Source organism: Podarcis erhardii (genome assembly GCF_964252035.2).
Source record: "Podarcis erhardii genome assembly, chromosome: 6".
Classification (NCBI taxonomy): domain Eukaryota; kingdom Metazoa; phylum Chordata; class Lepidosauria; order Squamata; family Lacertidae; genus Podarcis; species Podarcis erhardii.
In genome coordinates, this window is record NC_138510.1 from 41397786 (window position 1) to 41410263 (window position 12478).

The following is a 12478-nucleotide window of genomic DNA, read 5'->3' on the forward strand; positions in this document are numbered from 1 at the left end:
CAACTCCCAAGGAGAACAACAGTTTCTCCTACTCTGTTCAGGGGTAGCATGTGTACAGGTCTGGACACATCTGGATTTTGTATTGAATAGAAAATGTGCAGAAAAGAACAGCCAAAATGATCAGGGGGCTAGAGGAACTCCTTTGTGAGGAAAGGCTTTAACTTGTAGGATTTCATATAACTTGTAGAGTTGTAGGATTTCAGTGTAACTGTGTAGGAGCATGACCACCCAACAGCAAAAGGTCGCAGCAAAGGCAACACTTAATTCTAACTCAGGCTTAAAGGTAAAGGTACCCCTGACCATGACTCTGGGGTTGAGGAGCTCATCTCGCTTTAAAGGTTGAGGAGCCGGCGTTTGTCCGCAGACAGTTTTTCCAGGTCATGTGGCCAGGATGACTATGCCGCTTTTAGCGAACCAGAACAGCGCACGGAAACCCGTTTACCTTCCCGCTGGAATGGTACCTATTTATCTACTTGTAGTTTGACATGCTTTCGAACTGCTAGGTTGGCATGGAGCAGGGACCGAGCGACAGGAGCTCACCCGCTTCAGGGATTCAAACCACCAACCTTCTGATTGGCAAGCCCTAGGCTCTGTGATTTAGACCACAGCGCCACCCGCGCTTAATTTCATGCAAAAAATGGTGTGTTTCCCCCCTGGAAATGTAAATATATTAAATTACCATGCTAATGCAAATAGAATCCATCATTACTATATCCCTAGCCCTTTGGTGGGGAGGAGAGGTAGTATTGTGGATAAAAAAGTATGGGTAGCATCAGTCTTGTAATATGCTAACATTGGGGAGAAGGGGTTGAGACAGAGGCTGCATTCACACAGCAGTTTATTCTGGTTTCCTGACATCGCCCTACCTGTTACTTTCCACATTATATGTGAGTTTTTGCACAACGTAAAAGCCACTTTCAGAAATATAGTGGAGTATAGCACAAATGTAGTGGTCATTTCAGTGTTATTTGCTTCTAGAAAAAAATCTGTTTGCAAATAACATGGAAACGAACGCAGAGCCAGCTCTATTCTATATTTTGGTGAATTTCTGGAAGTTGCTTTTACATTGTGTGAAAGATCAAATGTAATGCAAAAATTGACAGTTAGGGAAATACTGAGAAACTGGAATAAAGTGCTGTGTGAATGCAATCAGAGTAGTGTACCCTGCAGTGTAGTAGGCATTTTGCAGAAATACTGTATGTGTGTGTGTATGGAATGTTAAGACTGTAGTAGCTGTGGTGGGGCATTGGTTCTCCTGCTCAAAGGGGGAAATGTTGCTTCTGGTATAAACACTTAAATGGGTATATTTGGGTCACTACAGCTAATAACATTGCTGTACTTATTAACATCAAATCCCTTCATACACACACACACAGCCATCTGAAATACCATGCCTGGGCTTGCACTGAATGTAGAATTGCCAGCTTAAAATATATTTGTATTTAAGACATCTTTATACTTTACAGTTTTTGCATTTCTAAGCAGTGGTCCATTGATGACCAGTAACATATCTGGGTTATGACTCATGAAACCTAAGTTCTTTGAAAGGTTTAGACTTGGCTTTGGGGGGAAGAGCAGGGGTCTTGTGCCTTTGACGGCTGTAGTGGGCAGAAATTCAACAGCTTAAACTGTTTCTTGTTGTAAATGGGTGAGATGGTGGACTCAAAATAAATCAGGGAAGGGCATATGCAGTGATAATATTGACAGGCAGAAAGTCAGCAGATGAAGTTTTCTCATAACTATCTCCAGCAAACCCAAGAGCCCTTTTTGAGTTCTACTGAGCTGAAGAGGTTGATTGTTTTGACAGCTGTCTCCATCTTGTCGTTGCCACAGTGAGACCAAGGCCTTGGGAGGATGGACAGACCTGACAAATGGACAATTTATTGGGGAAATTCAGGAATCCCTTCAATTTAATTAGTCTCTTGGGTGGAAAAGCTTTTCAAGTCCTCCAACCCTTCAGGGAAGGACTTCTACCATCAACCCAAAGGTCACAGGGAAATAGGGTTATTACAACTCACACCCACAGATTTAACGTATGCCCTGCCATATGTGTTGGGTCAATGATGTATTCCCCCCCCCCCCAAAAAAAAACCTCTTGAAACTTTTACATAAAGGTGGGTCAGTAATGTATTGAAACAGCTCCATGGGTATTATGGCAACCATGAATATTGAGTCCTTTGAAACAGCCATCCTGGGCTTCTCTGACACCACCAGTTTGTGCAGAGAGGATCCGAAGTCAGCAGTACACCAGAGGGTTTCTTGTTTTGTCTCTCTGGCCAAGCGTCAGTTACAAGCTTATGTTGATGCTGCACCAGGTACCCAAAGCTGGGTCACATCAGTTCTCCCCTAGTTCATCCCCCCAGGTCTGCTTTCACTCCCTCATCCACAATTAAATTTAAGGAAGGGTTGTAGCTCAATGATAAAGCATCCGTGTTGCATGAAGAAGTTTCCCAGCATCTCCAGATAGGGCTTGGAAAGATTTCCTGTTGGAGAGCCGCTGGCAGTCAGTGTAGACAAATGCGCTAAATGGACCCAGTGGTCTGACTCAATATAAGGCATCGTCCTAAGTTCCTAAACTCTGAATGGTTCCTGATTTGTAGTGGACCAATCTGCCATTCAGAAGCACCACCGCCCGGTGGGAGAGCTGCTTGGTAGAGCATCTTTCTCAGGGGTCACCAACCTAAGGCCCATGGGCTGGAAGCGGCCCGTGGAGGTCGTTTGACCAGCGACTCGCTTCCGTGGTGCCGAAAATTGCAGGCACGCACAGAGGGATCTCTGCAGGACCGATCTGGCCCAGGCAAGATAGACCTTGCCAAGCCCTGATCTTGCTGGTTGGGGAAAGTACCTGAAGAGGAGAGAGCTCTCAGCTATCTATCCCCTCTTTGCCTTACCTTAGGGAAGCTTTTAATATCTGATGAATTATTGTATTTTAATGTTTTGTTGGAAGCCACCCAGAATAGCTGGGGAAACCCAGCCAGATGGGCGGGGTATAAATAATAAATTATTATTATTATTTATTTTTACCTGACATGTCTGCCCAAGACTGTACTGTACCATGATAATGATGATGATCCAGAGTGACTGAGAACCAACCAGTGTGGTGTAGTGGTTAGAGTGCTGGACTTGGACCTGGGAGAGCAGGGTTTGAATCCACACTCAGCCATGAAGCTCACTGGGAGACCTTGGGCAAGTCAATCACTCTCAGCCTAACCTGCCTCACGGGGTTGTTGTAGGGATTAAATGAGGGGGAGGACTATGTATACCACTTTGGGCTCCTTGCAGAAAAGGTAGAACATAAATATGCAATCAATTTATAAATGATTATTATTAAATTTATTCCCACCCTTCACTAACGGGTTCCGGGGGTGGGCTGTAACCATTAAAAATTCAAAATTAAAAGCAGTTAAAACATTTCACAGGAACAGGGTGGTGCTGCACATATCAACATGGTATACTGATGGGAGTTTTTTTAAAAAAAGACTTATTGAGAAATATGTAAGACTTCTATCTCAAGGGGAAATTATTATATATATACTCTTGCTGTTAGTTATCATATTTCAGGTGGAAATAATTCTGGATCCATGAACATAGAAGGAATCATCCAGGATTTGGGATGTATTACTTGTGTGAGCATGCACATAATGTGTGCACACACTTCTGTTTCAGAGTTGTTTGGGATAGCAACAGATGGCCACAGGAATCTGGAGAAGTGGTTGGCTTGTCACATGGTTGTAGACTTCTGTCCGTGTGGTTAAAGCTGTATGGGGGAATGAGGTGGAATTTTAAAGTGACATCTACATGGTTGTCTGTTTCCACCACTTCTCTGTGATTTACTGGAGCATAAACATACGCTTTGAGGTCAGCAGTACTCAAGAAATGCTATATCTTGGGCTTAACATCTGCTGGAAGGAAGAACGTGAATAGCATCAAGACAGCAGTGTAGAAGCAATTGCTGTGTTGTACATTAGCCTAATTCAAGTGTAGTGCCTTAATATCCATTATAAGAACATAAAAAGAGACTGTTGGATCTAGTCCAGGCATAGGCAAACTCCGGCCCTCCAGATGTTTGGGACTACAATTCCCATCATCCCTGACCACTGGTTCTGTTAGCTCGGGATGATGGGAATTGTAGTCCCAAACATCTGGAGGGCTGGAGTTTGCCTATGACTGATCTAGTCCATGTATTCCAGCATCCTGTTCTCACACTGACCTACCAGATCCCTGTGAGAAATCCGCAAGCCAGGACCCAAGCACAAGAGAACGCCGCACTCCTGATGTTTCCAGCAAGTAGTATTCAGATGCATTACTGCTTCCAACCATGGAGGCAGAGCTTAGCCATCATGAGAACCTTACCCTCCATGCATTTGTTTAATCCTCTTTTAAGGCCCCTCAGGCCTGAAGCAGAAGTACTCATAAGCGGAGCAAACAACACAGTGATTTTATTCAACCCCTAACTGGTTTTATCTTTTTCTTTCTTTCCATGGTTGTCCAGTGGATTTTGCTCTGAAGGTGGTACAGTGGTCAGAGTCTGAGACAGTGCGGCTGCAGCTGTGGGATATTGCAGGTAAGCTTGTTGGTTTGTGGTGGATGAGATTTCCCCCCCCCCCCCCGATTTGTTTGTCTTTTTCTATCGATCAAAGATTGTTCCAAAGTGGTAGAAAATTCCCCCACGCAGTAGCTGTCTAATTTTCATCCATGTGTTGTTGTGTTTCACCTCTTTAGCGATGCAGTTTGTGCAATTTCCTGTGTAAGTCTGGAAATGGCAATTTTGGGGGAACGCCTTAAAAATGGTGCTGATGGATGGTTATTACAATTAATGGTGACTAAGAGGCATGTGTATTTGTTTGCTTTGTCATTCCACTGCCAAAGAGACAGCCCATTTAAAAAGTGGCTTGTCTCTTCAGCAATCGAAGCTGCTGCCATAAAATTAGGAAGCAAAACTCAGCAATGTGTAGGGTTTGTTACTTACCTACCAGTATGACTTCTCAGTAAAGATAACTGATATAAAAAAATAAATTCTTGAGGCAGTTTCCCCTCTCCCTCAAAAGAGTGAGTTTGGCACAGGCAGCTGCAATGGGAGGGGAGACACAAGCGACAACATTTCTTCTTTGGTGCAGTACAGAAATTGGTGAACTCCAAACCGTGGATTAACTTGGGAATCATCGGGGAATCCTAGTAGTTCTTGCAGGTTTCTTTTGGTCCCCTTCATCTCAGGGCCAGATTTAGGTTTGATGAGGCCCTAAGCTACTGAAGATAATGGGGCCCTTTATATGTCCAGCTGTCCTTTGTCAGCAACAAATTATTGCTGTTTTTTGTGTTGAAAATATGCTATATGGTAATTTATGGACCTAGTAGGTATCTAAAGCCATTTGTACGTAACCAATAGGAGCCTACACAACACAAAACTCTGTTGCTGTATATAGGTTTTATTTTATTTGTTTTTTATCTTATGTTTTGGAAATGCACATCCAGTTTTTTCCCTTTAAGGTTTTTTTGGGGCCCCAAGAGAGTGGGGCCCTAAGCTATAGCTTGTTTAGCTTATACATAAATCCGGCACTGCTTCATCTTCCTATCCATTGGTGCATTAAATCTTTAGGGTGGGGTAAGTAGCCTGTGGCCCTCCAGACGTTGTTGGATTACAAATCCCATCAGCCTCAGCCAGCATGGCCTATGGTTGGGAATAATGGAGGCTGTAGTTCAGCCGCATCTGTAGGACCACGGTTTGACCATCCTGTGAACGAGTCATCCCACTTTGTCAAGTTTTCCATTGTCCTTGCCAGAAGGCAGTAAAGTAGATACAACTCCCTTGATGTTGGATCAAACAAATGTGGAGGGGGAAGCTGCCTAGGAATGAATCTGAGGTAATGCTAAAACTCCTTCGTCACCTAAACCCTCCCCAGGTCAAGAACGTTTCACGTCTATGACTCGGCTGTATTACAAAGAGGCATCGGCCTGTGTGATCATGTTTGATGTCACCAGTATTGGCACGTTCACCAGCTGCCAGAAATGGAAGTATGATTTGGACAGTAAACTGAAGCTGCCGGATGGAAGCCCTGTTCCTTGTTTGCTGCTGGCTAATAAAGTGAGTGGCCGTAGACTGAGTGTTTCCAGCTGTTTTTCTTTCTTTTTAAAAAGGCGATAAGCCCTCTGAAACTCCCCTAAAGTGCTGGGAGATAAGAGCCGTGCATGTGCACTGTCCTCATGCTATCAGTGAACACTGGCGGCAGCTGAGAATTAGGGTTGGGGCCTAAAAAGAAGGGGGCATGGAACAGAGCTTGGAGAATGCGTCTTCTCACTGGCCTCTGACCCAGTTCCATCTCCCCACAGTTTTTAAAAGGGAGGGTGGGGAAGGTCTTGAGGCCTGCAGAGCTAAAAGTGTGCAGGAGAAGGATCCCTTTCTCTCCCCCCCTTTCTTTCATCCCCCCTCCCCGTCTAAAATTGTTCCTGATATCACTAAGGAAGTGAGGAAATTCCCAAGTGGGCATCTTTCATGACCCTGAAAAAAACATATTTGAAACATCTGCTTAGGATATAAAATATCTGCACATTTATCAAACTCTGCTTTGAACTTGAGGAGTTTATTTTGAACAGTAATAAGAAATTTTTCAGGGGCAGAAGAGGCACAGATGTCTCATCATTTTACCCTGCTAATCCAAACTGCGGCAGCACAAATAGTTATAGCATCACCTTATAATCTGCTGGATAGATCTGGCCGTGTGCAGATTTGTGGCAGAGGCAGAAAACGAATTGTACATCTCTTCCTGACTGTTCTAAAGATGAACTTGTACTTTCTCTTGTAAATTCTCTTTTCCAGTGTGACCTTTATCCATGGGCTGTGACCAGAGAAGAAATTGATCGGTTCAGTAAAGAGAATGGCTTTACCGGATGGATTGAAACCTCTGTCAAGGAAAACAAGAATGTAAATGAGTCGATGAGGTAGGCAAATTGAATTTTTGAATGTTTTTTCCAGAGGTAATTATCCCCTAAGTATGGGCCTATGGATAACATATGACAAAAGAGGTAGGGTCTTTAAAAAGAGAATTCCAACTTCACTCAGTTCCAAAATATCCAGTCATGCTTTCACTATGATGCAGTGTTGCAGCTTGGTTTGGAGTGAGACAGGCAGCACCACAGGTATTTAAGTGATTTGCAGTGATACGGCTACCATTTTGGCTGTAGGCCAGGGTCTGGGATGCAATGCTCAATAGAGATTTGGTTTCAGGTGATTAGGTCAGTAGATGGAACAAGCTTGTACCCTCTGTAGGTAAGGCACCACAGCCTTGTTTATTTTTAAAAAACAGAAGTTGTTTTGGGTCCATGATGGTGTTCATTCCTCAGCAAGCCCACCTCTTGCCAGAGAAACAACTTCATTGCAAACAATGTCTGTCAACAAGGTAATGTTTTCTCAGAGGTAAATGCAGAACCCCACAGTCACATTGTGTTGGGTTTGAACAGAAGAGGTCCCCAGCAGAGAGTCCTCCCCTGTGATTTGGTTCCTGGAATGCTGGGGAATGTGTGCTGTCTGTTCTCTCTTTCTGACCTAATCCTGCTTCTTCCTAGAGTCCTTATTGAGAAGATGATGATGATGTTGTTGACGTCGTCAGGTGACATGGACATCACTCTTTCAGGCCGTGGAGACTACATCAATCTACATCAAGCTGCAGCCGCGCCCAATTGGGGGTGCTGCTAGTTGCAACTCCCTAGGCATCTGATCAAAGGTCGAGAGCGCATTTGAAACTTAATACTGTCTTTTCTTAAGAAGTAGTACTGAACTGCCTCATGGCATTGCCGTAAGCTGCAATAGAAGACCAAGGCATCCCAGCAAGGTTGATGGAAGCCACAGTCTTGCCTGCTTATGGGCCACTGGGGTACACTTCTGCCATTCTGTATTCCTCATTGCAAGTTGAGCTAACTTGGAGGAGATTGTTCTGCTCGCTGCTGCCTTCTGTACTTGTAGGAAAGTCTCCACCACAGTTGATTGAAGATTACACAGCAGGAAGAATGGCCAAAAAAGCAAAGCCCTGGGTAACCTGGCTGTGTCTAACCAGCATACGTGCTAAATCTTGCACTTTGAAGCAGACTGCCTTTAATGTATCCTCTGTGGAAACATGCTGTGATTCTCCCCCCCTTGTGACACAGCTGCACAACTCTCTCTTACCACAGCCCTTCTTGAGGTGCCATATTTGCCAGGATAAGCCTATTGCTGCTTTTGTGTGCGTGTTTTCTGAGAATGGCTGCATTTAAGCTGAAGGAAAAAAACCACAAGGGACTCTGGCCTTTTTTGTCCCTGCTTTTATGTGGAAGATACAATTGTCAGGTCCTTTTCCTGTGACCATTTCATTAGTGAGCCCTACAATGAATTGAGGTAAAAGCTGTAAACTGCTTTGCATTGATGCACCTTATTAGAGCAGTAGCAATGTTTTTATGTTTTTATAGCCCTTTCCCTGGTAGGATCTCATTTGCCTCTTTCATATTCTGATAAATTACTTCCTCTCAGAGGCCGTAATATGTGGCTGTAGATAGCCATCATGCAATGCTATCTTAAAAGCACGTCGATGGGTTTTAGTGAACTGAGGGGGTAAACGCAGAATAGGGAACACAGCAGGACAGAAGGCAAGAATTAAATCTCTCCTGTACCTTTTCGCTACCAGCCATTTCCTGCCCTTTTAATATAGAGGGGATAGACTTTGTTTTTGCAGAAAATACAAAATTGTAATTTACCAGTTTTTAAAAATTCATAATTCAGGAAGGTTAACTTTTCAAAATGGTGAGTTGTATTAGCGTGCTTAAATTTCTTAATCTATTTTTTAAAAAATAAACAGCCGAGGAGATGCATGTGTAATGGGTAAAAGATTCCTTGAATGAATAATGTGTCCATATTCAACCAAACTCTGAAATTTCCTGGATGATTGGGTAAAAGCAAATCTATTCAGGCCAAACAAGAAATATCTATTAAAGCCTTGCAATGTTTGAATCTTTGCCTGATAACATTACAGTTATTTCAAACTTTCTGTCCGAATAACCTCTGGATAAGATATAAAATATATATTCAGACCATTTTCTCAGTTATGTAGACAAGACGGCACATTATTTATCCATTGGACTCGTTCTGGTTATAGGGTATTACAGGTTGTGTATTTTGTAAATAAAGTTTATTAAACAGTTGCTGCTAAAAAAGATAACGAGCAGTGGATGGGGAACTGGAATCTCTCTAGATATTGTTCAATATGGTAATAACTTCATTTTTAATGTTTTTAAATGATAGTGAAGGACATCAGCAAGTTTCTTTGCACTGTTTCTGAAAATTGCAGGTAGAAGTACTAACCACAGAGGACATTCAAGCTAAATGCTTTTAAAGGGGATACTAACCACTAACATGGTGCTCTCCAGAAGATTTTGACTACAATTCCCAACAATTGGAACTGATGGGACTTGTAGTCCAAAACATCTGGACGGCACCATGTTATTGAAGAGGGATCTATAGAAAAACAATGTTAGATAACTTGGTTGTGTTTCGGTATATTCAAATATCTCATTGTACTCTTTGAAATGGGAGCACAACAAAACTAGCCTCAGATTGCTACTGTGCAATTGGAAGTGCAAATTACAAAGATTTGAGGTCTTTAAAACTTTTGCCTGCACTAATTAAGTAAGTGGTAGGAGAAGAACCTAAGGGCTTTCTAGAAATAGTTCCTTTTCCACATGATGGTGAAAGTCTATATGATACAGTCATACACCTGAACTACAGCACTAGCCCTTCCACTTTGTACCATTTTTGAAAAGCAGTATATAATGCAGAATTTGACACCTGCCTGGCAGAAATTACTGCTGGGTTATTGGCACACAGATCCATTGGACATGAGCTGTTTCAAGCAACATCTCTGACAGCCATGATCTATAGGAGAGAGTTTTCATATATCTCCCTTTGCCAAATGTACTTGTGCACTGGCTTACAACTGCTGTTTGATTGTCTAAGTTAATATATCTGGAGAGATCTATGCAACAACGGTTGATGTTGTGCTATAGTATTGGGAGGCAGTTGAAGTCAATAAGCCTGCCCTCCAACCACTGTTGGACTCCATCAGCCCCAGCCTTCATGGCCAATGGTCAAGGATGATGGGAGCTGTAGTCCCATAGAGCATTAGGTTGGGTGGAGTTGTAGGACCCCCCCCCATCTGTGTGAACCCATGTATAGGTAGACACTTGAGAATATATGCACATTATCTTTTTCACATCCAGTTCTATTTTTGTGCTTTTTGAATAGCTGATGAGTAAATTAAAAATCTCTCAAGTCACTATCTCGTGGAGCTACTATATTCTTGACTTGCGAACATATAGACAGCTAGGGAAACAGCTGACTTTCCAAAGGGCTGTCTTTAGAGGACCAACTGGAATGCAAGGTATATGATCAAAACACTAAAACTTTCACGTTTGAAAGAGTGCTTTGCAAAACAAGAAATGTTTAAATCCTGTGTGTGTTGGTCCTAAGTGCTGTGCAAAACTCTTTCTGCCAAGACATAATGGACAAGTTACCTCGCTTGAAGTGCTTATTTTATGTAAGCTTTTAAAATAAAAACAGAGTGGTGTGTTTTGTTTTTTACAACTCATGCTATACTGATTGCTTCTGATCTAAAACTTTTATGCCATTTTTTCTGGTTGGAAGTAAACTGAAAGCAATTTGCTAGAGAGAGGCTCAAATGGGAGCTGCTGTTTCCTTTTAGGGGAGGGGGGATGCATTTCTTCTTGGAGATTCCTAAACCTTCCACTTAGCATACAAGAAAAGCTGTCTTGGTAGCCTTAAGCAAGGTTGCTCACGAAACTGTTTTCGGGTTTGTAAATTCATTGTGCTTTATTTATGGCTCAGTCCCCTCCCTCTCTCCATCAGATTGCAGTTCTTTGATTGCAAGCTGTGAGATTCTATAAATGGTTGTCTTCATCCAGATGGTATTCTAGGGCTACCTATAGGCCAGATGAAATTCCTCTACCCCTCCCCCAAATTAAAGTATGATGTAGGATTTCGTATAATTAAATCCTTATCCTGCTTTGTAGCAGCATTGCCTATGTGTAGTGCACAATTCCTGCCACTTCCCCCGAGAGTACAAAATCACACTCAATTAAGCATGGGTACTGTAGAGACTGGATGTGCTGAATTAAGATTCCCATCCCCACTGGTTTGCACCAAGCATTGCCTTAGTAATATGGTTTGATATCTGGGGCATGTCCACATGAGAGGCTTAATCCATGTTTTGTTGGCTCACATTTTTCCAGGCCATTTATATGACCTCAAACTGATGTTCTCGGTCTGCTGAAAAGCCAACTTTGGGGTTTGTTTGTTTTTGAAAGCACAGTGCCGGTGGGTTTAAGTCTCCTTAGTGTTACTTTTCCATTTCTTTTTAAAATGCATGGTTTTGAAATGTACAGAGTTGTATCTGGTGAGTGAGCCTCTTGCCATGCATCTGAACCTCAGTGCTGCTACATTTCCAGTTTCTGCCATTCTAACAGTGTGTTTTTAATCTCATAGTTTGCTAAAACCATTTTAAAAACACACATTTGCACAAGAATGCATAAAAGAAAATGCATTTTAGCAAAAAATAGAAATGTTTTTAATCACCCCTTTGCCAGTCAGCACTATTTTAGCATAGTAGTTTTTACCCCCCCCCCCAAATATTTTAGTTGGTGCTAAATATTTTTAACCTACTTCTTGAAAAAGTTATTAAAGTTATCATGCAATATAAAAGCACTTTAGCATAAATTGAACAATTCCCCAAGAACAAGAATATAAATAAAAGGGTTTTTTTTTAATGAGAAAATTATATGCTCTTACTTGTGCCTTCCTTACCTACATGACTATGTCACATTTACTTGTCTGGATGTTACACTGCATGATGTATGCACAACAAAAGTGTCATTCTACCCTGCCCCAGGGAAATTGAAATGTTACAACTGTGTGGAGCATTCACGGGGAAAGTGTATGGACCACCTTCCATCAATTTCAACAATGGTCATTGAAAACTCACCTCAAACAGCTGGTGTTTTTCTCAGAATCTCACAATTTTTTTAATACACATTTGAATTGCATTGTTTTATATGTTTAAAAGTATTTGTTCTTGTGTCAGAAGGATAAATGAGGTTTTAGTTGTGCTGTTCAATAACCAATGCAATGTTGGAAAAACTAAAAATAAATCTGAAATCAGCCTGACTTTGCTTGTTCACATCTACTGGTTTCTCAGTTTATGCAGTTGTGGAATGGAACTGGGTCTGTCATCCAGACTTTTTTGCTTATTGGAATTGACTAGAGGTGAATCCAGGTCCCTGCTTTTATCCATTTTGTGTCTCAAGCTTTTTATGGTGACATAAGTTGCTAGAACAACCCTAAATATGTGCATACTGGTAAATTTGCAGTGATTTCCAAATGATGAATTCTGGAGGACTGTGGAACCCCTCTGGTTAAATCATCAGGTCTTTTGGACTGGGTGCT

The 12478-nt window shown here is 42.1% G+C and overlaps 1 protein-coding gene and 1 long non-coding RNA gene across 4 annotated transcripts in view; one reads left to right on the forward strand and one right to left on the reverse strand.

Moving 5' to 3' along the window:
• The window catches only part of LOC309343594, a 16629-nt gene extending 12161 nt beyond the window's left edge, over positions 1–4468 (reverse strand). The window contains exon 1 of the long non-coding RNA XR_014157344.1: positions 4077–4468. This is a non-coding gene — a long non-coding RNA (uncharacterized lncRNA). The remainder of the gene's footprint in view (positions 1–4076) is intronic.
• The window catches only part of RAB29 (RAB29, member RAS oncogene family), an 18491-nt gene extending 6292 nt beyond the window's left edge, over positions 1–12199 (forward strand). For all 3 annotated transcript variants that reach the window (XM_081865268.1, XM_081865269.1, XM_081865270.1), the window contains exons 3-6: positions 4493–4564; positions 5901–6082; positions 6815–6936; positions 7561–12199. In XM_081865268.1, coding sequence (XP_081721394.1) covers positions 4493–4564; positions 5901–6082; positions 6815–6936; positions 7561–7690 — 506 coding nt within the window. In that variant the 3' untranslated portion in view covers positions 7691–12199. The remainder of the gene's footprint in view (positions 1–4492; positions 4565–5900; positions 6083–6814; positions 6937–7560) is intronic.
• Positions 12200–12478: the final 279 nt, after the last annotated feature.